Source organism: Diabrotica undecimpunctata, chromosome 1, assembly GCF_040954645.1.
Source record: "Diabrotica undecimpunctata isolate CICGRU chromosome 1, icDiaUnde3, whole genome shotgun sequence".
NCBI lineage: Eukaryota > Metazoa > Arthropoda > Insecta > Coleoptera > Chrysomelidae > Diabrotica > Diabrotica undecimpunctata.
In genome coordinates this window covers 61,369,956-61,392,792 of record NC_092803.1, presented here as the reverse complement: position 1 = coordinate 61,392,792, position 22,837 = coordinate 61,369,956, and the positions used below count along the sequence as shown (strand labels likewise).

Genomic DNA, 22,837 nt, shown 5'->3' with positions numbered 1-22,837 from the left:
TTTCTAAATTATTGGCAAGAAGCGGGAATGTTTTCAAACTGCGCACATGTGATTGCACTACGCTGAAAATTGCTTCAACTCGATTCTCTAAGTATCGCGTCTGATGAAGAATCGCTGCTCTATTCTGAGAGGAATGACATACTTGGACCGAACTCGGCATCTTGTTTGCTGTTTTGATTTACGAATCGCTGTAGTCAGCTACTTTCGAGGTCAAACAATGTCTTTCTTTGTACGACGTACTTTTTTCTCCTGCCTTACAGATGGGTAATAGTCAGAAGAAGAGTTATAACAATCGCTATTTACATAATTTTCCGATGAATGTCCGAATGTTTCTTCATTCATCTGATAAAATTTCGTTAATCATTTTTTCAAGTTGAAGTTGTTTTGGGCCGCATGATGCAAACTTGCTTCACGGTTCTTTTCTTTTTCTTATCATATTAGCAGGACATTTCGAGGACATATTGTTCTCCAAAAAATGAGCCGATAGAGTAAAAAAAAGCTACGTTATGTGTATTCTTTTATCCATATACCCATGGTAAAAGAAACTTCAAAATTTCTAAGAAGTGATCGTAACTTACATTTTGTTCTGTCGTATTCTCCTGGTAAAATTGGCCTTGTTAAAGTTCTTCCTGAAGATGATATGTTTTTTACATCGTGTTTACCAAAGTCTGTACCCAAATTGAATAATTATTGGCCAAATTTTATGAAACACTCACCTAAAAAGTTACGTTAGTTGAAAGTAGGTTATAAAAAATATAAAGTTACCTTCTGCTATATTCAGTGGACGAATATGTTTTGCGATAAAATTTAATTGTTGTAATAATAATAATTGTTATGATAATAATCACTTCATTTCTTGAGCCAAATTTTCCCAAAAAAGGTTGACTCTCTCTATTGCTTTTACCGGAAAGAGATTGAAGAGAATATTTCTGTCTTAAGAGACTTGCTGTCCCGATTTTTGTAAAATATTGCAGTTTCTTCCGATACCTTCTACCTTTATTTTACTATTAACTCGCATTAACATTTTTCTTGTTGTTTGAAACGTACGTTTGGCATTCCTTTCCTCAGGTAGCTTAGCTTACTACGTGGATGTGTTAGTTGTCGCTGTGGAAACCTCAGAGGCTTCTAAGCTTATTGACACAAATTTGTCCCATTGATTCTGTAGTGGTCCTTTCCCAATTTAAGATGGTCCTTTGATAACTTGGCTGCACCGTACTGAAGACGACCAATAGTCAGAAATACTTATATGCGGTTGCCTTCCGTCTTATACACATATTTATATATATATATATATATATATATATATATATATATATATATATATATATATATATATATATATATATATATATATATATACAGGGTGGTCCTTAAGTAATTGTACAAACGAAAACCGTAAATTCTACACTTTAAAATATTACGATTTAAGCCAAGTTGCTTTAATAAAATGTTGATATTAAGAAAGATACACGGTGTTAAAGTGCAAATTTAAAATTCTATTTTTCGCTATAACTTTCATGTTTGTAAAGATTTATGCATAAAAATTTACAACTGGTTACTTTTAAATATCAGAAATTATAATTTGATGCACACTTTGATGTAGCTGATAGAGGGCGCCACATATGCCACATATGTGGCATAAATTTGCACTTAACTTTTTTGCTGTTTGAGTTACCTGTATTTTTGATAAAAAATATTAAGGATGCATAATTCTGATTTAAGGCAATTACTCCAAGCAACGAAGGAAAAATAGACAAAATCATTAATAAATCTAAATTTTGGTATAAAATACCTTTAACTAAAGTCAATATTTACCGAAATAATAAATAAAATAAATATATCAGCAGGATAATTAATAATAGGATTTGACAAAAACAGAATAATATTGATTTTACATAAAACATTTTACGTTTTATGTTAAATAAAAGTCATAATCAAAACATTTTGTTTACAAACCAAATTAAGAAATAGTTAAACTAAATATCATAACTTTTTGTTATGTTATTTAGTTTAACTGTCCACTATTTTCTTTAATTCATTTGTCAATATATTACATAAAAGATCGTCTCATGTTAAATAGCATCATTGGTTCTAAAGAAACTGCTGCGGTATTTATTTCTTCCCATAGTTGGTTGCGAATGTTTATGGGATTCTTATAGACACGTTGTTTTAATACGCCCCATACACCAAAATCAAGCGGATTAAATTCTGGGCTACGTGGTGGCTATAATGTATAATGGATGAATATATTCTTTTGGATACATATCCAAACCTTATGGTATATTATGGAAATACATCTTACGTGTGGCAGAGGTTAAACTGTGATGTATTTGATTCATTGGTTACTTATATAAACACGGAATAACCTAGAGATGTCATTACTTATTTATATGATTACGTTACAGCTTACGAGTCACTATAATTACATCTCGAACAAATGGTCTATTATGATTAACTAACGAACTATTATTATGCTGAACTAAATTACCTGTTTGTTTATTATATTTATAACAATATCGGTTATTAGGCCAACGATCATATTTTTGTAAAAATGCTGAGTCTTTAAGGTTAGATTGGTAGCAAAAGTATTATGAAACAAGACACGTATGTGTTATTCAATACCTGGGCTTTAGTTTCTAATTGTTGTAATAAAAATGGTTAAATAATTTACGTAATGAATGATAAGTATTCTTTTGGGATTTTTTATAAATTAAATAATTATATATTATAATTATAAATAATTATATCAATATCTCACCACATTGCAAAGGAATATGACTGAAACGTTAAATCCAACGTTCAGAACAGTTATATTTAAGTATGTTCTCACTGCCTTCTCTCTAGAATGTGGTGGTGTACCATCTTACATAAACCACATATTTTGGGTTTTCAGCATTTTACAATAGGGAAAAAGTAATACAACTCCAGTAGGTATAGAAACTTAAGAAGCGATATAAAAGGGAAAATGTAAACATGATGACGGACAACGTCTGAATATGGATACGGCACCTAAAGAAGAAGATGAAGAATATTTTCATGAGACATTTAGCAGCCATAACAAAAATTTTGTAATGTTACATTATCATCTTTGAGTTGTTGTAATAAGAATAAACTGTAAATTATGGTTATCTACAGGTATTCAGTGCTTCACCGCACAAATATTACAACTAAGAATTATTATGCAGCTGACTTATAAAATGCGAATATCTCGAAAACGGTTAAATTTTGAGGTTATCAACAAGTATACCTTTTCCTTGTAAAAATAATGTATCTTTAATATTTTCTAACACAAATAGAGCTAACTTTAAGAGCAAAAAAGTTAAGCGCAAATCTATGCCACACATGTGGCATATGTGGCGCCCTCTATCAGTTACATTAAAGTTTGTATAAAATTATAATTTATCCTGCTTTAAAGCATTTAAATATAAATTTTTGTCCAAAAATATTTACAAACATAAAAGTTATAGCGAAAAATAGAATTTAAAATTTCCACTTTAACACCCTGTATCTTTCTTAATATCAACATTTTATTAAAGCAAGTTGGCTTAAATCGTAATATTTTAAAGTGTAGAATTTACGGTTTTCGTTTGTACAATTACTTTTAGGACCACCCTGTATATGCAGGATGGTCCTTAAGTAATTGTACAAAAAGAAACAGTAGATTCTACTCCTTAAAATATTATGATTTAAGCCAATTTGCTTTAATAAAATATGGATATTAAGAAAGATACAGGGTGTTAAAGTCGACATTTAAAATTTTATTTTTCTTAATAACTTTTATTTTTGTAAACATTGACGTATAAAAATTTACAACTGGGTGCTCCTGAGTATGAGAAATTATAATTTGATGCACATTTTGATGTAGCTGATAGAGAGCGCCACATATGTGGCATAAATTTGCGCTTAACTTATTGCTCCTTAAGTTAGCGCTATTTTTGTTAAAAAAATATTAAAGATACATTATTTTAACACAAGAAAGGTATACTTGTTAATAACTTTAAAACTCAATAGTTTTCGAGATAATCGCATTTTATAAATTAACTGCATAATAATTCTTAGTTGTAATATTTGTGCGATAAAGCACTGAATACCTGTGGATAAGTATAACTAATAATTTATTCTTATAAAAACAACTCGAAAATGGTAATGTAACATCACAAAATGCTTATTTATGGCTGCTAAATATCTTATTGAAGCGAAGCTTCTATCTTTTTCTTTAGGTGCCGTGTCCGTATTCAGACGTTGACCGTCATCATGTTTACAATTACCTGAAACCTTTCTCTATCGCTTCTATACTGGCATTGTATAAGTCTTTCTCTATAGTAAAATTTAGAGGCCAGCGTCACGGAAGAAGCGCCACGAGACGGCATCACGAATAGGGTCAAGAAATAACGGTCTTCGCATCGATCTTTTAATTCGTTTCTAGTCATCATATATTGTTTAACGTCAGTTGTTAATAAATTCCTTTCAAATTATAATCAAATTTTATTTTTAAACATCTTATTTGGTTTATATAATAATTTAATTTACTATCAAAGTAATGATCAATCATCAAATTTATATTTTATTGATTATTTAATATTTAATCTCACTTTGATGGGTCTGTCAGAAGTAAACAACGTATGCTTTGTCGATACCGAAGCAGATGGCGCTACTAGCAAACATAATAATTTATTTAATTATTTTAACATAATATACTTTATTTTAAATATAAATAATAAATAAATAATATAATTACTTTATTAAATTTAAAAAATAATATTTAAATTTAAAAATATAGAAAACATAGTATGAAGTTTCGCGCCAGTCTACAGTACCAGCTACTGTACCTACCACCTTTTTTAAGCTAATTTTGATGTCATCATTAGACAACCCCAATGCATTACGGAACATTTTAACATAGTAGGCTGATGTCACAAATGCTTTTGATAACTAAAAATAAGTCTTGTTTTGATTAATCAGTGATTTCTGTAATACCTAGTTTATTTTGGTTTATTAAAGAAAAGCAGAAAATGCCGAGCCATATTAATTTTTTAAATGATTATGAGAGATATTATTGCCATTTATTGTCAACACTTTTACTGTCGTGAAGCGAAAAGGGAATATTTAGAAAGTTACCCAAACAGGCTGCAACCTAATTACCAAACCTTTAAACATCTATTTCGGAATTTAGGCGAAAGTGGTTCATTTCGTCCTAAACGAGGCAAGTTATGCCGACCGAAAATCATTACGTCTGATCAAGATCTCCAGCGTTAGGAATCAGCAAAACTTCAGTTTTAAAAATCCTATACCGTGAGCATTTTGACCCTTACCATTTTATACCCGTGCAAAATCCATTGCTAGCATATTTACCTTTAAGATGTGATTTGCAAGTGATGTCCGAAACAGGCAGAATCTTGACTACTCTTTCAGAGATAGAATATTACTTACGGACGAAGCTACATTTACACGTCATGGTGTTTTTAATATTGTTCTGAAGCTATTTTCTTGTGGCATTTTAAAGTAATTACTATTTAAATGGGAATAAGGCACAATTAAAGGTTAAAGTACGTTTATTGACGTTTCAATTTCCACTTCGGAAATCGTTCTCAAAATACAAACATTAGTAAATTAAACAAATTTTGTTTTTTTGTTACTTAGTGAAAAATTCTTCTAATAATTTAATTTTATCTGACTCATCTATATTGACAATTCAGACATACATTATACATTTTAAAGTAGACGACTTTAAAATAATATTGCCAATATTGTTGAGTTGCGTTCCTGGGACGACTTTACTTATAAGATAGTTCATTCGATTACATGAAATCAACTTTAACTTGAGAATATCCGTCAGAAAAGATCGTAGCATGTAATTCGTCTTTAAAAAGACAAACACATACCATGATGACAGTAAAATTCTCCTGTTAGTGATTCCATAGTAAATTATGAAGAAAAAACCTCATAATACTATCCCGACATGGTAAGTATTTGGTCGTGCATTTAATTTACCTTCAGTAAACACCAAATTCTGATTTTATATGTTTGTTATTATTTAAAAAACATAAATGATGTATCCTCTATATGTTACTGACTTACCAATCAAATGAAAAATAAAATGAAACTCAGGTGTATAGAAAACCAACACACACCAACAGATATTTAAATTTCAAATCAAATCACAATATTAATATTAAAAAGGGAATCATTAAATCCTTATACGATAGAGCCATAATTACTTGTTCCATCGAAAATTCGTTCTTGGAGGAAAAACCTTTGTTAACATCTGTTTTATTAAAAAATGATTATCCTTTATCGTTTATAAATAAGGAATTTTCAACAATCGATGGAATAGAACAAAACAACTTAGAACGAGGTCCTACAGCATATACAAGGAATAATACGAGGAAAATAACAATACCATACATAAAAGGATTATCGGAAAAGCTTAAAAGGATAGGAAATAAATTCAACATTTCAACAACATTCAAAACAACAAACACGTTGAGATCTATTTTGTCCAAAACCAAACCTAACAATGAACAAGAAAGGACGAAGAATTGCATTTATAAAATACCTTGTGAATGCGATCAGTTTTATTTATGTGAAACATCAAGGCCATTAAATGTTAGAATAAGTGAACATCAATCCTATATTAAAAATAGAGAATTTGATAGATCTCAAATATGTAAACACGCATGGGATAATGAACATAGGGTTCAATGGAATGATTCAAATATAGTCCTAAAAGAAATGGATGGTAAAAAGAGAAATATAAAAGAAGCGGCTCTAATTATGCTAAATGAGACCAATTGTGTAGCGAATTCCTCGGCAGAATGTAGTAGGATCTGGATACCCATATTGAAAGAGAAAGTTATTAAGAGGAAAATACCAGTATTGGTAAGTCAGTAACATATAGAGGATACATCATTTATGTTTTTTAAATAACAAACATATAAAATCAGAACTTGGTGTTTATTGAAGGTAAATTAAATGCACGACCAAATACTTACCATGTCGGGATAGTATTATGAGGTTTTTTCGTGGTTTTTCCCTCATAATTTACTATGGAATTACTAACAGGAGAATTTTACTGTCATCATGGCATGTGTTTGTCTTTTTAAAGACGAATTACATGCTATAATCTTTTCTGGCGGATAGTCTCAAGTTAAAGTTGATTTCATGTAATCGAATGAACTATCTTATAAGTAAAGACGTCCCAGGAACGCAACTCAACAATATTGGCAATATTATTTTAAAGTCGTCTACTTTAAAATGTATAATGTATTTCTGAATTGTCAATATAGATGAGTCAGATAAAATTAAATTAATAGAAGAATTTTTCACTAAGTAACAAAAAAACAAAATTTGTTTAATTTACTAATGTTTGTATTTTGAGAACGATTTCCGAAGTGGAAATTGAAACGTCAATAAACGTACTTTAACCTTTAATTGTGCCTTATTCCCATTTAAATAGTAATTATAGTGTTTTTAATTTAAGGTAAAATCTTTTTTAGGATACTGAATATCCTCATGTTGAGAAAGGCATGTCCAACATAAATTTAAAATAAACGTATGGTGTGGAATTATTGGTAATTATTTTTTAGGCCCATGGGAGTTACCTCGTAATTTGAATTTTGAGAGCTATTTACATTTATTACAAAATGATTTTATTGATTTGTTAAAAGAATTGCCATTTAACTTAAGACAAAATATGTGGATTATGCAAGATGGTACACCACCACATTATACGAGGGTAGTGAGGACATACTTTAATACCAACTTTTCTGAACATTGGATTGGTCGTTGTAGTCATTTTTCTTGGCTACCACGTAGCCCAGATTAATCCTCCCGATTTGGGTTATAGAACACAATATAGCGTGTCTATAAGAACCCCATAACATTCGCAACCAAATTTGGAAAGAAATAAATATTGCACCAGTTTCTTTTGAACCAAGATGCTATTTAATATGAGACGATCTTTTATGGAATGTATTGATAACTGCAGTGAAGAAAATGGTGGACATATTATCGTACACTTACTTCGCCAAAAAGGTTAATGTTATTTAGTTTAACTATTTCTTAATCTGGTTTTTAAATAAAATGCTTTATGACTTCACTTTAATATAAAACGTAAGGTGTAAAATTTTATTATCTTATTATTTTGTCAAATCTTATTATTAATTATTCTACTGGTATATTTATGTTCTTTAATATTTCGTTAACTATTAATTTTAGTTAAAGTATACCAAAATTCAGAAGTATTGATATTTTTGTCTATTTTTACTTGGTTACCTGTCAGTAGTAATTGCGTTAAATCAGAATTATGCAGCTGATTTGTAAAATGCGATTATCTCGAAAACTATTTTAAAGTTAATAACTAGTATACCTTTTTTTGTTAAAATAATGTATCTTTAATATGTTTTGACGTAAATAGCGGTAACTTAAAGAGCAAAAAAGTTAAGCACAAATTTATACCACAGATTTAGCATATGTGGCGCCCTCTATTAACTACATTAATATTTGCATTGAATTGTAATGCCTCATACTTAAAAGAACCCAGTTGTAAATTTTTATACAAAAATGTTCACAAACACGAACGTTATAGCGAAAAATAAAATTTTAAATTTTCACTTTAACACCCTGTATCTTTCTTAATATCAACATTTTATTAAAGAAAGTTGGCTCAAATCGTAATCTTTTTAAGCGTAGAATCTACTGTTTCTTTTTGTACAATTACTTAAGGACCACCCTGTATGTATAATATGTTCGTTTTGTTATCGCTCAATTCCTTATGACTAGTTCTTGATCTTGTTCAATGATTTAATGTTCCTGGCCGCTATTCTGATATTTCTTTTAATTCTTATCTTTTTCGTATTTCTCCGCAATGTCGTCAACTTATTCTATCGTATTCGCAGGCAATTCTTCGTTTGTGTGAGTAATTTTTTTTTTTAATCCACGTTGGAAATAGTCATTTTTTTATTGGCAAAATTCAATTGAATTATCACCCCTAACAAGGTTTCAAAATTTTTAAAGTCAGCCAACTTTACAATCTCAGCTTTTGTAACTAACTCTTCGTGTATTCTTGTTAAAGAAATTTAGAATGTTGTGTTGGTAGTTAAAAAAATTTCGTTTTTCACATGAGAAGTCCAAATGTGTGATACCTAAACAAACTATTTGCACTGAATGTTGTATTTTCTTCATGTATACCAGGTCTAGTCTAAAAGTAGTATAATAGCTATTAAATTTTTTTTATTTTAATGACACCAGTGTACAGTTTTAACACATTTTTTGCAAATATGGAACAATTTTTAATTTAAAAACAAAATACAGTGATTAAATAAATCTGAGAAAGTGAAAACCAGTTAAATCAATGACATTGAACTCTAGATACTTGGTTGCAGATGGGAGCGTAAAGGATACTCCAAACCGTTTCCCAAGCTCGTATAAATGGGTAAAAACCATTTTATTGTGTCCTCTCCGAAAACTTCTTGAATATTTTTATATCTCCCTATGTAAAAACCACGCTTGTCCACTCCAATATCTCTAAAATTTGGTGGACGTAAAGCCTCCAAGGTAGTTTTATTTTCGATAATTAAATAGCAATGATAACAAAATAGTAAAACTAAACTAATCATGAACATTATGGATACGAAGAATAGAAACAAAATATGGAAATTCCCATCGTAGATCAGGCTTCCTTTCCAAAAAGCGATAAAATACGAAAATAGTGTAAGACAAACATATATGCAAAGTAAACAACCGTATCCTAAAAACAATATAAAATACTTGTAGTTCGTGAAACACACGCAGTTGTTGATCCAAGGGCAATGATGGTCCATCTTCAAGACACAAACACCACACACTGAGCAATGATGTGCTCGATCAGGTTTCAGTACTCCGCACGTTTTGCAAACTCTTACCTCTCCCATCAGAGATCTGGTGGAAATGGATAAACGCCTAGCTAGGTTTTCTAAAATGAAATTTTGATGTTCGTAATTGTCAGAATCGTTCAAATAAGAGACAAGTATCTGTTCTGGAATTGCGTGTGTCTTTGGAACTGTTCCAGCAGCGGTAAAAATAATTTTCCAGTATGACCAATTGAACATGAAGAATAGTACATGAAATAATATCAGATAACAAATTTTCTCAACTTCACTTTCCACTGTTAATATACAAAGTTGTACAACATAGGCATAGTAGCACCAAACTATTAAAGTTGCAGTTGACAAAACGGGTATCCATTTAAAGGTCTTGCAATACCACTTATTTCGACCTATTTTACTTCCATGTATTGCCATCACAATTATTCACTATAATAATTCCTGTATTCAATAGGATATCATACCTTGAGATTCTCATTGTTGCTATTTACCGAGAGTTTTTAACACGACTCGTTAAAATCTATTTAAAAATGTAAAAAATGCTGTTTTTACTTGCTAGCGACGTATTAAACGTCACAGGTGACATTTCGTTTTTCTGCTACTTCTTTTTCTTATAGTAAAATTGTTTTCCCAGTTTGTGAAGGGTGCTTCTTTTATATCGATTTACATTCTGAAGCTTTATATCTTAAAATTTTCATTGTTGACATATATCAATAGTTTTTAATACGAATTGTAATGCATTGACCACCACATCGGACATTAATGATCGATACGAAGATTTTTCAAGGTAGAATTTCGCCACGTAGCACGTATTTGAACATGTTTCATGTTTGAGCGTACATATTTGACACTATACTAAAATTCGATAAGCTATTCAGGAGACCTAAACATTAGCAGGTTCAGATGGGTCTAAGTGCATTAAGGCGGCATTTCTTAAGAGTCGATTAATAGGTTTCTTCTTAGTTGTCGGAGCTTTTATTCTTTTTTAGTTTTAGTTTGAATCCAGCACATAGCAGATTATGGTTGGTTGTCGCGTCTACACTTCGATATGTTTTTGCATGTTTTACTAAACTTCTAAACCTTCTATTAATGATAATGTAGTCAATTTGATTTCTGACTATCTTTCCCTCTTGAACAGCTGGAGATCTCCAGGTATATAGTCGTCTTTTAGTTTGCTGAAGTATTTGCTATAATGCATTTCTCTTCTTGGCAGAACTGTATTACTCTGTGCCCCCTTTCGTTCCTTTCTACGGATCTACTGAATTTAATTTAATAATGTTGTAAACATGGTAAGGATCGTGCTGTTTTGATTCAATAGTTGTGTAATCATTGCTTTAAATTCAGTTAAGAATGAGTTCAGTTGGGATCCTATATCTGCTACTTGACTTTCTTTTCTTGCTGCTTCTGCTTAAGATTTACTTACATTCTGCTGATGGTACTGTCACTCTTGCTTCTGACACGGTGATGTCTGAACTGGGTTGGAAGTTCGATGTGACATCAGGTTATTGGGGGTTGACTGATGTCCTTACTTACGATAATGACTTACCGCGTTGACGATAATTTTACATTCAGCAAGTCTTTGTAGTGTTATGTTATTATAAGTCTAATTTATTGTTTTTATTTATTTATTAAAGGTTCTATTTATAACACTCACAAATGTATTAAAGTCTTTATTACTAATTTATCTTACACGAACAATTATACAATTTATTATAATACGGGCGTTGCATTTTAACCGCGGCGCGATCTTCAAAAATTAACTGTTCTCCTTAAATAAAATGTACCATTTATATATAAAATGCCGTTATCTAGAAGGATCGATGACGTTCTCCATTAGAACGGGATCCCATCGAATAGACGAGAACGTCCCTCAAGGACTGGTTTTTCGGCGAATTTACTAGAAGTCGGTCGACGGCTGAAACTGGTTTTTCAACTGAGCCCCGAAATAACTAGAACAGAAAAGATATTAGCAATAAATATGTTTACAGTTTTGAGTCATATGACACTTCATTATTTCTCGTAACAGTAGACTCCACAGCCTTTATAGTTTGCAGTGTGCTCTCCTTCTCACAGGGTGCATTTTTTTGAAGTATTTCTGGATTTTCTTCATTTAGATGTTGGGTGAGTTCCTCCACATTTCACGCATGTATAATGTATTGTACAATATGCTTTAGAATGGCCATAGAGTTAGCAACGTTGGCACTCCATGATCGTCTTTTTGTGAGGAGGTTCAATGCTTATTTTCATATTGCAGATATACTTCAGATATAGATATCTTTATTGTTTTCTTTTGGTAAGAGATCCACAAAGGACATTTCTAATGGTGTTTTATTGCTTTTTTGTCTGGTATTAATGATATTCCGGACAGTATGCCTATGTTTAGCTAATTCACTTGCTATTTCCCCAACTGATGGTGTGCTATTTTTTGGTTGTTTAAAGGCCTTATAAGTTCTCTGTGTAATTCAATAGTTTTGGTGTTTATTTTGATTGTGTCGTTTGGTAGAGCTTTCAAGTGGTAATCTTCTTCTTTAATGGCAGCTGTTAGCTTGCAGCATTTCGCTACCTTCTTTTAGATGATTTTTGGTTTTTACCAGATGCTTTGTCATTTTTCAAGTCATTTTTACCAGATGCTTTGTCAAGTTTTTTTATTATAGTTATAATTTTTTCCTGACTAGGCACTTCTTCGGTATAGTTTTGGTCTATTGCTAGTTCAGCTAGTGGTTGAATTTGTTAGCTTTGATCTTGATCATCTGCGTTTAAAATATTTTTGAAATATTTGGCACAGCTTACGAATTAATTTCTGATGTATTATTTACTGTTTAATAGAGCCATTTCACCATGATAGACATGAAAAAATGTATGAGCCAAGTCGAAGACCCTTCCGTCTTTAAATTTCCGCAGTCTGATCAAGTCGAAGATACAAAACCTGTAGATGATAAAGTAGCTGATAATAAAACACCGCAACTCAACGGCGAAACAAGTAGTCACGAAGAAAAGATGGAGACTGATCAAATTATCGAAAGAAGGATATCGCAGAACAGTGAGACTAATACAACTGAAGTGCAAGAAAGCACTCCAGTACAAACCGACAATGATGAGGTACGTATTAGAGATTTTTAAGTTAAATCAGATATATCTAAATATTTCGTGTATACTAGCGGTTTTAGTTTTAATAGCTATCGAGAAATTATTTTTGTAGTTAATTAATTTCGTTAAATAATCATTCAAATTTTAAAAGGGAAATTCCCAGTGGTTGGCTGTATATCATAGTTTAAAAAATCTTAAAATGAAGTAAAAACTTCTTTTTGTAAAATGATATAAAATTTTATTATTAAAATTTTTTAAAATTATATCCAAAATGGATTTATAAAATTTCAGAACGCTTTCGATTATCCTATCATCATTGAAAATGTCTATATACTAGTGGGAACTAGCCACATGATGAGGTCAGATGACCCTTATATATATCCAATATAGTCATAATATGCAAATACCCTGACCAAACTAGTACCATTGTGTAGAAGCTGTACTTAGGTACTCCGTTTTTGAATAGAAACACTGTTTCAAAAAGTGTGATTTGATTTTAAGCTTAAACGATAATAAGTGAAGACTTTTTACTTCATCTGGCAAAGAGTTATACAAACCAACATCAGTCGATTTTTTAATGCGCTAAGTCAACCTAAAACGTTGTGCTGTAATAGCATCTCAAGATTTTGTATTGTGATCGTGGATTGGAGTTTATGTTAAACTTACCTTTGTTGGCATGAATTATATATATATATATATATATATATATATATATATATATATATATATATATATATATATATATATATATATATATATATATATATATATATATATATATAGAAAAGGAGTACGACCGTTAATCCAATATAAATTAAGGAACACTCGAAGAGTGGTGAGTTTTTCGGTGGTGGCTACTTCATCTATTTATTGAAGACTTTTCGCTTTCTAATCTAATTTGGATTTCATATTGTTCTTTTTAGATGAACTGATGATGCTTTCTGATTAGAAAGCGAAATGTCTTCAATAAATAGATGAAGTAGCCACCTTCTTTGTCTTTTATTTCTCCACTTTGACCGAAAAACGCACCACTCTACTCTGATAATCCCTTGCAAGTATCCTCACTACTTTTTTTTTGTAGTTTAAAAATTCGATCTGCATGACACGAATTACCTTAAACAGTTATTCAGTACTGTAGATGGCTATGGCATAGTGCAAAGTAGCACATTCTAATGGAACTTTTAGGAATTATATAAACTAAGTTGCGTATTAAAAATATACTTGTAGCAATACTAATAGAACTTAAGTAATATGTATGAGCACTCCAATCCAAATTATCATCTATAAAATTCCTAATAGTTTAGCACTATTTTTTGAGATATACTTCCAATCGGAACTACAAATCAAATTTTGATTTCTCTTCTCATTTAGCTTTAGCCCATTATGTAAAAACTAGTTTTTTGCTTTCTGGGTATCACTATCTATTTTAGTTTTTAAATTATGCTGATTAATATCAGTATTAATGAGAGTTGTATCATCTGCGAAGCAAACACATTTTATAGGAAAACTGTAATGAAATAAATCGTTCAGATAAATAAGAAACAAAGTGGGTGCTAATATCGAACTTTGAGGAACCCCATATTCGACAGTGTTAAACTCAAAATAGCGTAGTTAAGAAAAACATTTCCCTAATACCGTATTTATGCAATTTTTCCAACAGTAATTCATGTTAAACACAGTCAAAAGCTTTGGATAAGTTACACAATGTCAAAGATACCAAATGACCTTCCTCCAAGCCATCAACAATACCTCTCACAATTTCCTGTATAGCTAGTGTAGTGCTACACTTTTTTCTAAAGCCATATTGATTACAGTGAAATCTTTTGTGTTTTTCTAGATATTCTATCAAACGAACATTTAGAATACTCTCAAAAATTTTGCCGAAAATGGGAATGATTGAGATGGGACGATAATTTCCAATTTCATCTAAAGCTCCCTTTTTGAACACTGGTAGCACTTGTATTACTTTTAATACATCTGGGAATATCCCTTCAGTAAGACAATTATTATAAAGTATAATTAATTGGTCAATAAGTATATCGATTGTTTCCGCAATTATTTTATTATTTTTTTTTGTTTAAGAAATAAAAATCCGTGCAGTGTGAATTTTTCAATCTATGCAAAACATTCCTGCTTTTAGTATCACTAACAGATAATAAAAATAAAGTGTCGCAAGGAGAGTGTACATCTTTCAAAAAATCTAGGGCTACATTTTCATTTGTGGAATTAAAAGAACTCCTAATATGTTTAGCTACATATTTAGTAAAGTAATTATTGAAATCGTTTGATGTAATCGCGCTTGGACAGACTTTCTTATTTTCAAATTTATTGCTGTGATAATTTATAACTTTCCAACTGTCGCGAGATATATTTTCTGAATTGGAAAAGAAATGCCCATAAGCCAGTTTTTTCTTTAAATATATTGTTGATTTATAGTGCTTCTTAAACTTTTTATACTTACTATGTTCTTTTGTAACATCAGCAATTATCTTGACTGTGGAAATATTTTCTCGCATTACTCTTAGTTCATCATCAAACCAAGAAATTGGAGCTTTACTGTGAGTTCGTTATTTTTTTATTGAAAAATTAATTTCAGTTAACTTTACATACATTTCGGTAATAAATTGAGCTAATTCTGTTGCTGTTTTAAGAAAAACAGCTGAAGCCCAGTCAACGTTATTTAACGACTGTTTTAACATGAGGATGCCATTACTTGTTATATGTCTTCTGTATATATTAGCACTATGTCTTTTTTCAGATTTTATTTTTAAGTAGAGAAATTGAGCAAGATGATCAGAAATACATGGGTCCACAATCAACTATCTCAGTGCTTATGTTTGTTAAGATGTTTCTAAACAAGCTGCTGATCTAGTTGTGATTCTAGTAAATTCATTTATGATTATGGTTAAGCCAAAAGTAGAAATTCGACCACGGAAAGTATTTAGTTCATTAGAAGCTTTTTTGAAATCAATGTTGAAATCTCCAATTATTATTATTTCTAAAAAATTAGCAGAGCAAAACACCAATGACTTTTCAAATAGGTCCAGAAAAACTTTAAAATTCCCATTTCCGGTTGTATACACTGTTACTAAAATAGTTTTAATATCTATAATTTCTAATGCACAAAATTCACCCTCATATTTACATGATATATTATTTAAGCAAACTGGTCGTGTGGAGATTTTATGATCGCTAAAAATTACAACATCTCCATGTTTCCTTACCTTCCGACAATAAAAAGTTGACAAAAAATACCCATCAAGATTTAATGTTGTTAATTCGTTTTCTTTGAGCCAGTGTTCAGAGAAACATAATATATTGTATCTTTTTTTTCAAAAAAATATTAAGCTGATCTATTTTGTTTAATAAACTTTGTGTGTTTACATAAAAAATATTAAATAGACTGATCTGGTCAGAGTTTGCTAAAAATTTTTATTTAATATAAAATGGTACAGAATTATTCGAAATAACACTTTCACTTCTTACTTTTTCGGTTAATGTATCTGGTTTGCCTAGAAGATTTATCTACGGAATATTTTCTGCGAAAAAAATATCCACTCACCTCTCTGCCCTTCGGCCACATCTGTGGTTAAAAAAGAATATCCTTCAATTCTGCATCTGCTGTAATTCTGAAGGAATTGGATCCATTTACCTTGTTCTCGTACAAAGTGCACGAGAACTTGTGTCCAGAGAACTTTGTAGATATGTTTCCAATTTTTGATGCTAGCTCATCACTATCGCTGTTATAACCCACAACTTTTACATTCATACAATCTCAACAAAAACTACGAGACATAAAAACAACAGTTACAAGATGGAAGAATATGTGTAACAACAGGAAAGACCAAATTATAATAAACAGACTGAGATTAGGACATACACGCTTAACACCTGAATACCATATTACTGGAAGTGTTCATCCAATGTGCGGTAAGTGTTTTAACAGTTTAAGTATCCAACATTGCCTAGTCGAATGGAAAAAGTGTAACCTACCGGCAACGCTACGCGGGTGTCTAGAAGAAAACTGTGTCTATTCGTCTGTTTTAAGTTTTCTAAAATCAAAAGGAATATACAACCAAATTTAAACTTCAGTTCGTGTACAAATAAATGTGTAATCTTCTATTAACCAATGTTTAGCACTTGTACATAGTTTAACTCAGATGTCAAAACTTGTATATATTATGTATCCAAAAAGGTAAAAAAATTGTAATACCAAGCGGCGCTAATAACCACTGAGGTTGCGCCTTAATTGTAAATAAAAAAAAAATTTACATCCGACCGGGGAGGTTGGTTGACATTTTGACCAAGACTGTGGATATCATTTATTTTCAAACTTTGTTGTGCCTGCGTTAATGCGGTTGAGAATTGTTGATTTGTAATCGATAATTTTTAAAAATTTTAATAATAAAATGTTATACCATTTTACAAAAAGAAGTTTTTTTTGTTAGAATTAATTTTCTTTAAAAATAAGGTATACATTAAATTGCAGACCAGAAAAATGAGAATATTGAAGGAAGAATACTGACTGAAGCGTTGGAAAGAAAACGGAATACGTAGGGCAAGAAAGAGAGCATAATTCGAAAACAAAAACAGCTGAAAGATATCGACGATATCGATATTGATGAATGGAATATGGAGGATTTTATATAAAGTTAAATTTTATAACAATAAGGTATAAACCAAAAATAACTCACTGTAAAGACACAGCAGGAACTGTATTAACAATCTGTATCTGTAGAGTAGGGAGGGCGAGTTAAGTTTCACAGCACTTAGGCCACAATTGAACCATTGTGCATCCTCCCAGGGAGCTGTCACCCTTAGCTCATTGTCCATCCTGCCATTTCTAGTAAGGTGGACAAGTCACCAGGAGACATCTCTCTTATGTGGGCAGGTGTGGGCCAGGACTCGCCGAACGCGTACTCTTGTATTAACGATAAGTCTGGGCATTCACATAGGACATGCTCTACAGTTTCGTCTTCTCGTTCACACTTCCTACATAGAGGTGTGTCTGCTAGCCCCAGTGTGTAGAAGTGTTTGCTTAGTTGACAATGACCAGTTAAAAAACCAACTGCCAAACGTAGATTTTTCCTGGTCATTCCCAAGTACTTCTTTGATGTTAACTCTTCAAGGTTACTTAGTGTTACCCTGGCAAGTTTACATCCTTTCCCTTCTTCCCATCTTTTTACGGTTTGCGTATGGGAGTGTCATTTGACAATTTCCGCGATTGTTGTAGTTGACCAACCAAAAAGATCCCCAGGTCCTAAGAGTCTTAGGCCTGCCGCCTTCCTAGATAATTGGTCAGCAATGCGGTTGCCTTTATTCCTATTGTGTCCTTTAACCCACCTCAGGATGATGGTATTACCAGCCGAAGCTTGAGTTAGTGACTCGTGACACTCCATTACTAAACCTGATGTGGCACGTGGTCTATTCAAGGTTAGTAGCACATCTGCTATCTGTGCAGATCATTATAGTTTTCCCTGCTATACCTTTTTAGGTTATCTCTTGCGGCTATGGAGATACCAGTCACTTCTGTCTGAACTACGCTGGCATTTTTGCCCATACCCCACTTTATTCTTAGCTTCAGTGATCTGGAGTATATCCCGCATCCTGAGCCTTCTTTCATTTTGGAGCCATCGGTGTATATGCAATAGGCATTTGCCTCGTTTGTCTCCATACACTGTCTTGTTTCAATTTTGTAGGGTTTGTTAAAGACAAACTTTGGTTCAATTGAGTCGCAGCCTGCCTGTAGTACTGGTAACGCATCCAGCTCTCCCCGCCAGAAACGAGTTCTCAATTGTCCCATTCCTACATCAAGGTTTGCATCAGCTGAGCGCAGTCGCATCATTGTCACTAGAGCCACCTCTTTGACATATATATCTAGAGGCGTGATGCCAATGATCAACTCCATTGCAGCAGTTGGTGTTGTTTTCATGGCACCTGTTATATTTATGCAAGCCATCAGCTGAATCTAGTTTAGTTTGTTAATCGCTGTTGTCTGTAGCACTTTTGGTACCCAAGCAATAGCTCCGTAAGTTAGCATTGGCCTAATGACAGCGGTGTAGATCCAGGCGATCACCCTGATCATGAGGCCCCCGGTGCGTCCGACCGTTCGTCGACACTGCTCATAGGCAATATATGCTGTTTTAGCTCTACCATCTAAGTGTGAGTTCCATATTAACTTCCTGTCAAGGGTAATACCAAGGTACTTCACCTCGTCAGAAAAATTTAGACTGTAGACTGTATTAACAAACAAGCCGGATATAATAAACCGCTGGTTGAAACATTTTTGATTATTATTAATACTTGCCAAACTCGACAATCTAGATAAAACAATAAGCAGCAATCATAGATAGAAGAATTTGAAGAAGACCAACAAGTTAATCTACCATTTGATGAAGTTCGACAGGTAACAAAAGCTGGCTGCCATAAATCTCCAGGAATAGTCAAGTTACCAACAGAACTGTTAAAATCAGCGAGAACTATATATTTAAACTAAATTTATACAAAATGATAGTGGAAATATCGAAACAATGTAAGTTGCCAGATGAGCGAAAAATTGGAATAATATACCCCTTCCACAAAAAAGACGATTTGCGTGAATGCCCCAACTACAAAGAGACCCTACTAAATGCAACTTATAAAATATGCTCATATATCCTTTGCAGCATTTGTATCCTTTGCTGTTTCTGGTTTTAGATTTAGACCACAGTAGTTAACAATATATCAAATATCAAAACAAAGACACATTCTAGAAAAGGGAAAGGAATATGGTAGAGACACGTCCCATATCTTTTGTTGATTTTAAATCTGCTTATGACAGCATAAACAGAAACGCCATTTACAATACAATACAGGAGTTTGGAATACCAAATTACTTGGTAAACTTAATAAAACTAGATACCGACGATGTAGCGAGCAAAGTTTAGTCAGACGATTCTGTCTCGCACAATCACAATTAATAATGGCGTTCGATAAGGTAACGTACTCTCTTTTACTCTGTTTAATTTAGCGCTGGAAAAAGTCATAACAACTTCTGCTTCATAAAGAAGCATTTTCACAGCTACAAGAAGTTTCAGAAAGTATGGAACTTGCAATAAACACCCAGAAAACAAAGTATAGGACAGGACCAGCAATTCTTGAAAGAGAAATTCAGAACTTAATTATAAATAAAAAAAAAATCCTTTATAAAAGGTATATTTATTTAACCCTTTAAACCCTTTCGGGCTAACGCACAGAACGTTTTCGGAATAAATATTCCATCATCAGTGCTGCTACTAGGTATACATGTTTGAAGTCACTAAATACATAAATGAAAACCCTTTAAATATTATTAAATTGCTAATAGATTACATGATTGTTGATAATTTTATAAGATGCTAAAATTTTATATAGATTTACTTCATGGCAACGTAAACTCACAACGAGAGTTACTAGTCCTATAAAATTATGAAAAATCATTTAATCTATTACTAATTTTAATAACATTTAAAGTGTTTTTACCCTTTAAATGTTATTGTAGTCAGTGGATTTAAACATGTATATCTAGCAGCACTGAAGATGGAATATTTATTCCGAAAACATTCTGTGATCTAGTCCGCAAGGGCTAAATAAATAAATACATTTTAAATAAATATAACTTTAATCACAAATCCTCCTTACTAACAGATGGTACTTTGACCTATCAAAACAACTGGAATTTAAAATACTTTGATAATACTAGTTTTTACATATGGCTCAGCGAGAACCATATGGTTTTAAAGAACGTATTCATTAGGTAAATATTATTTTCTAAAAGAAACTTTAATAGCGGTTTGATTATATCGTTTCTTTCTTCACTTTCAAAGTTTTCTAGGGTTGTTTTTCATAGGTTTTCCTTGATTCATATTTTGGCGTTGGAAATGTTTCTGCTTCATCGTCATTGTATTGCATTGTAGAGACGTAAACCTGTATTATCTTTAAAATGTATCTGGAGCTTAATTAATTATTTAAGTACATTACTCTGGTTGAGATTTTATGTATCCATGAGGTGTTCTTAGCCATTCTTTTGTATTTAAAGAAACCGACATCTCCGATAGATGATTCTTGCATAGCCTCTTAATTAATTCTACATTGTCACTGCTGTCAGATATGTCTGCTATAAACATCAAATAATTTTAATAAAATCTTATGTATTTGTTTATTGACTTTTTGACGTCGTTTTAGGAACAAAACATGGAGCAGGAAACTGAAGAACAGGATGAAGTTGTTGAACCAAGAGAACGAGGCCGGCCAAGAGGTTCAAAAAGAAAAAGGGATGTTGTCTCAGACTTGCAAATATGGAGCTGGTATAGTAGAAGGAAGCTTTCCAAGAAAGCAAAAGAGAAAGATTTTACGGTAGAAGATGCATTGGAAAGAGTAATACCAAAAGATTTATTACCGTATAGAATAGATCCGGATAAGTTTACTAACTTTGAAGATTCGATGAATACAATGGACCTTTACCATATGTATGTTGAAAATTACAACGTTAATTACTTGTCACCGATCCATTCTCCAAAATCTGTAAATTACGAACAGTATTTTGGAACTGACCGGGAAGTTGAAGATGTACGGGAATTCTGGATGAAAAGTCGTGAATACTACGACGTTATAGTATTAATAAAAGATTTGGTATTCCATTTATCGAAATTGTGGCATCATAAGTGGCCCAAAGAGCTAGTGCCACTCTACATAACAGCTTACAATATGTTTAGAGAGCACTGTGACCCTCCCCAAGTATTCTGTGGTGGACATTCCTTCGAAGAACTGAGGAAAGATGCCTTGGCTGCTATTTTATCTGGAGAATTAGCATTTTTCAGCTGTGATACTAAAGATCCATTGCCTCCGACTTTGTTGGGTAATTTGAGGCTTATTAGTGGATGGGAGGATGAGTGGAAGGAGGAATATCCTTCTTTTTTTATCAGAGTGTATTGGTTACAGGCTCATTTGTTTCGCAAGGAGAATAATAACGATCTGGCAGTAACTGCTTTACAGTTAATACAAGAAGCTATAGAGGAAAAAGAATCTTCAACTAAAGAGAAGTATATGCTAAGTTTACCTAATTGTTTCAAATATGGGCTCATAAATATCGACATTACAAAGAAAATTTTTAAACATTTAGAAATGATCAACTCACTTTCAACCGTCGAAAGTTTGTTCAATTCAGAAAAGTACACAGAGGCTGCCGATATTCTTAAAGAGACTTTCGGTGGTGGACCGTGTCCACAAGTTGGACGAATGGGACGTCCGGCTCAACTCGGCCTTCTTATGCATTCCTTATGGTTCACGGACAAAGGGCAATGCTTTATATGGACCGAGCAAAGTTTGAACGAAGCCTTCGAGCAACATTTGAAATTCAGCAAGGATCAGGATAAGTGGGAGAAAGTTTTGGAAAAATGTTTGGCTATTCTATTCGAAATTATCAAACAAGATACTATTTGCGTTGTTGATTTCTTGCAGGAAGAACATCGAGCTAGGCTCGTTCAGAATTTATCTAAAATTATTTCTAGGCAGCTGAGTAACGACAGTTCAAAGTTTAGTTTTAGCTGTGTCACTCCATGGATTTTACTGCACTACGTTCTTCTCAGGTAACATTTTTTTATATAAGTACTTAATTGATAATTATATACAGTTACATAAGAGTACGTTATATACATAAAATATGACATTTGTGGCACAAGTTTTTTTATTACAGATATTTTTTTAATGACAGATTAGCCAAACTAATTTTTTTTACTTCTAGAACTTATTGGCAATCTGGCCACTGTCTAATATTACTTACCATTATTTATTTTTCAAACCGAACCTTTTCTATCTTCGATTTTACAATTTCGCCTTGGTCTCATTACTTGTTCTTTGCTGATTCCCCT

The 22,837-nt window shown here is 32.1% G+C and overlaps 2 protein-coding genes across 4 annotated transcripts in view; one reads left to right on the top strand and one right to left on the bottom strand.

Annotated features, from left to right (window-relative positions):
- LOC140450088 (uncharacterized) overlaps positions 1–22,837 on the top strand; it is a 134,152-nt gene that overhangs the window by 18,683 nt on the left and 92,632 nt on the right. For all 3 annotated transcript variants that reach the window (XM_072543524.1, XM_072543515.1, XM_072543533.1), the window contains exons 6-7: positions 12,690–12,962; positions 21,153–22,555. In XM_072543524.1, the coding sequence (XP_072399625.1) occupies positions 12,690–12,962; positions 21,153–22,555 (1,676 nt within the window). The remainder of the gene's footprint in view (positions 1–12,689; positions 12,963–21,152; positions 22,556–22,837) is intronic.
- Positions 9,227–10,436, bottom strand: LOC140450103 (palmitoyltransferase ZDHHC15B-like). Its single transcript, XM_072543540.1, has one exon. It carries the CDS (start codon positions 10,278–10,280, stop codon positions 9,366–9,368), a length of 915 nt encoding a protein of 304 aa, XP_072399641.1. The 5' UTR covers positions 10,281–10,436; the 3' UTR covers positions 9,227–9,365.

What these genes read in the sequence shown, in the direction of transcription:
- LOC140450103 (XM_072543540.1), bottom strand. Translation starts at nt 10,280, where the DNA reads ATGGCAATACATGGAAGTAAAATAGGTCGAAATAAGTGGTATTGCAAG.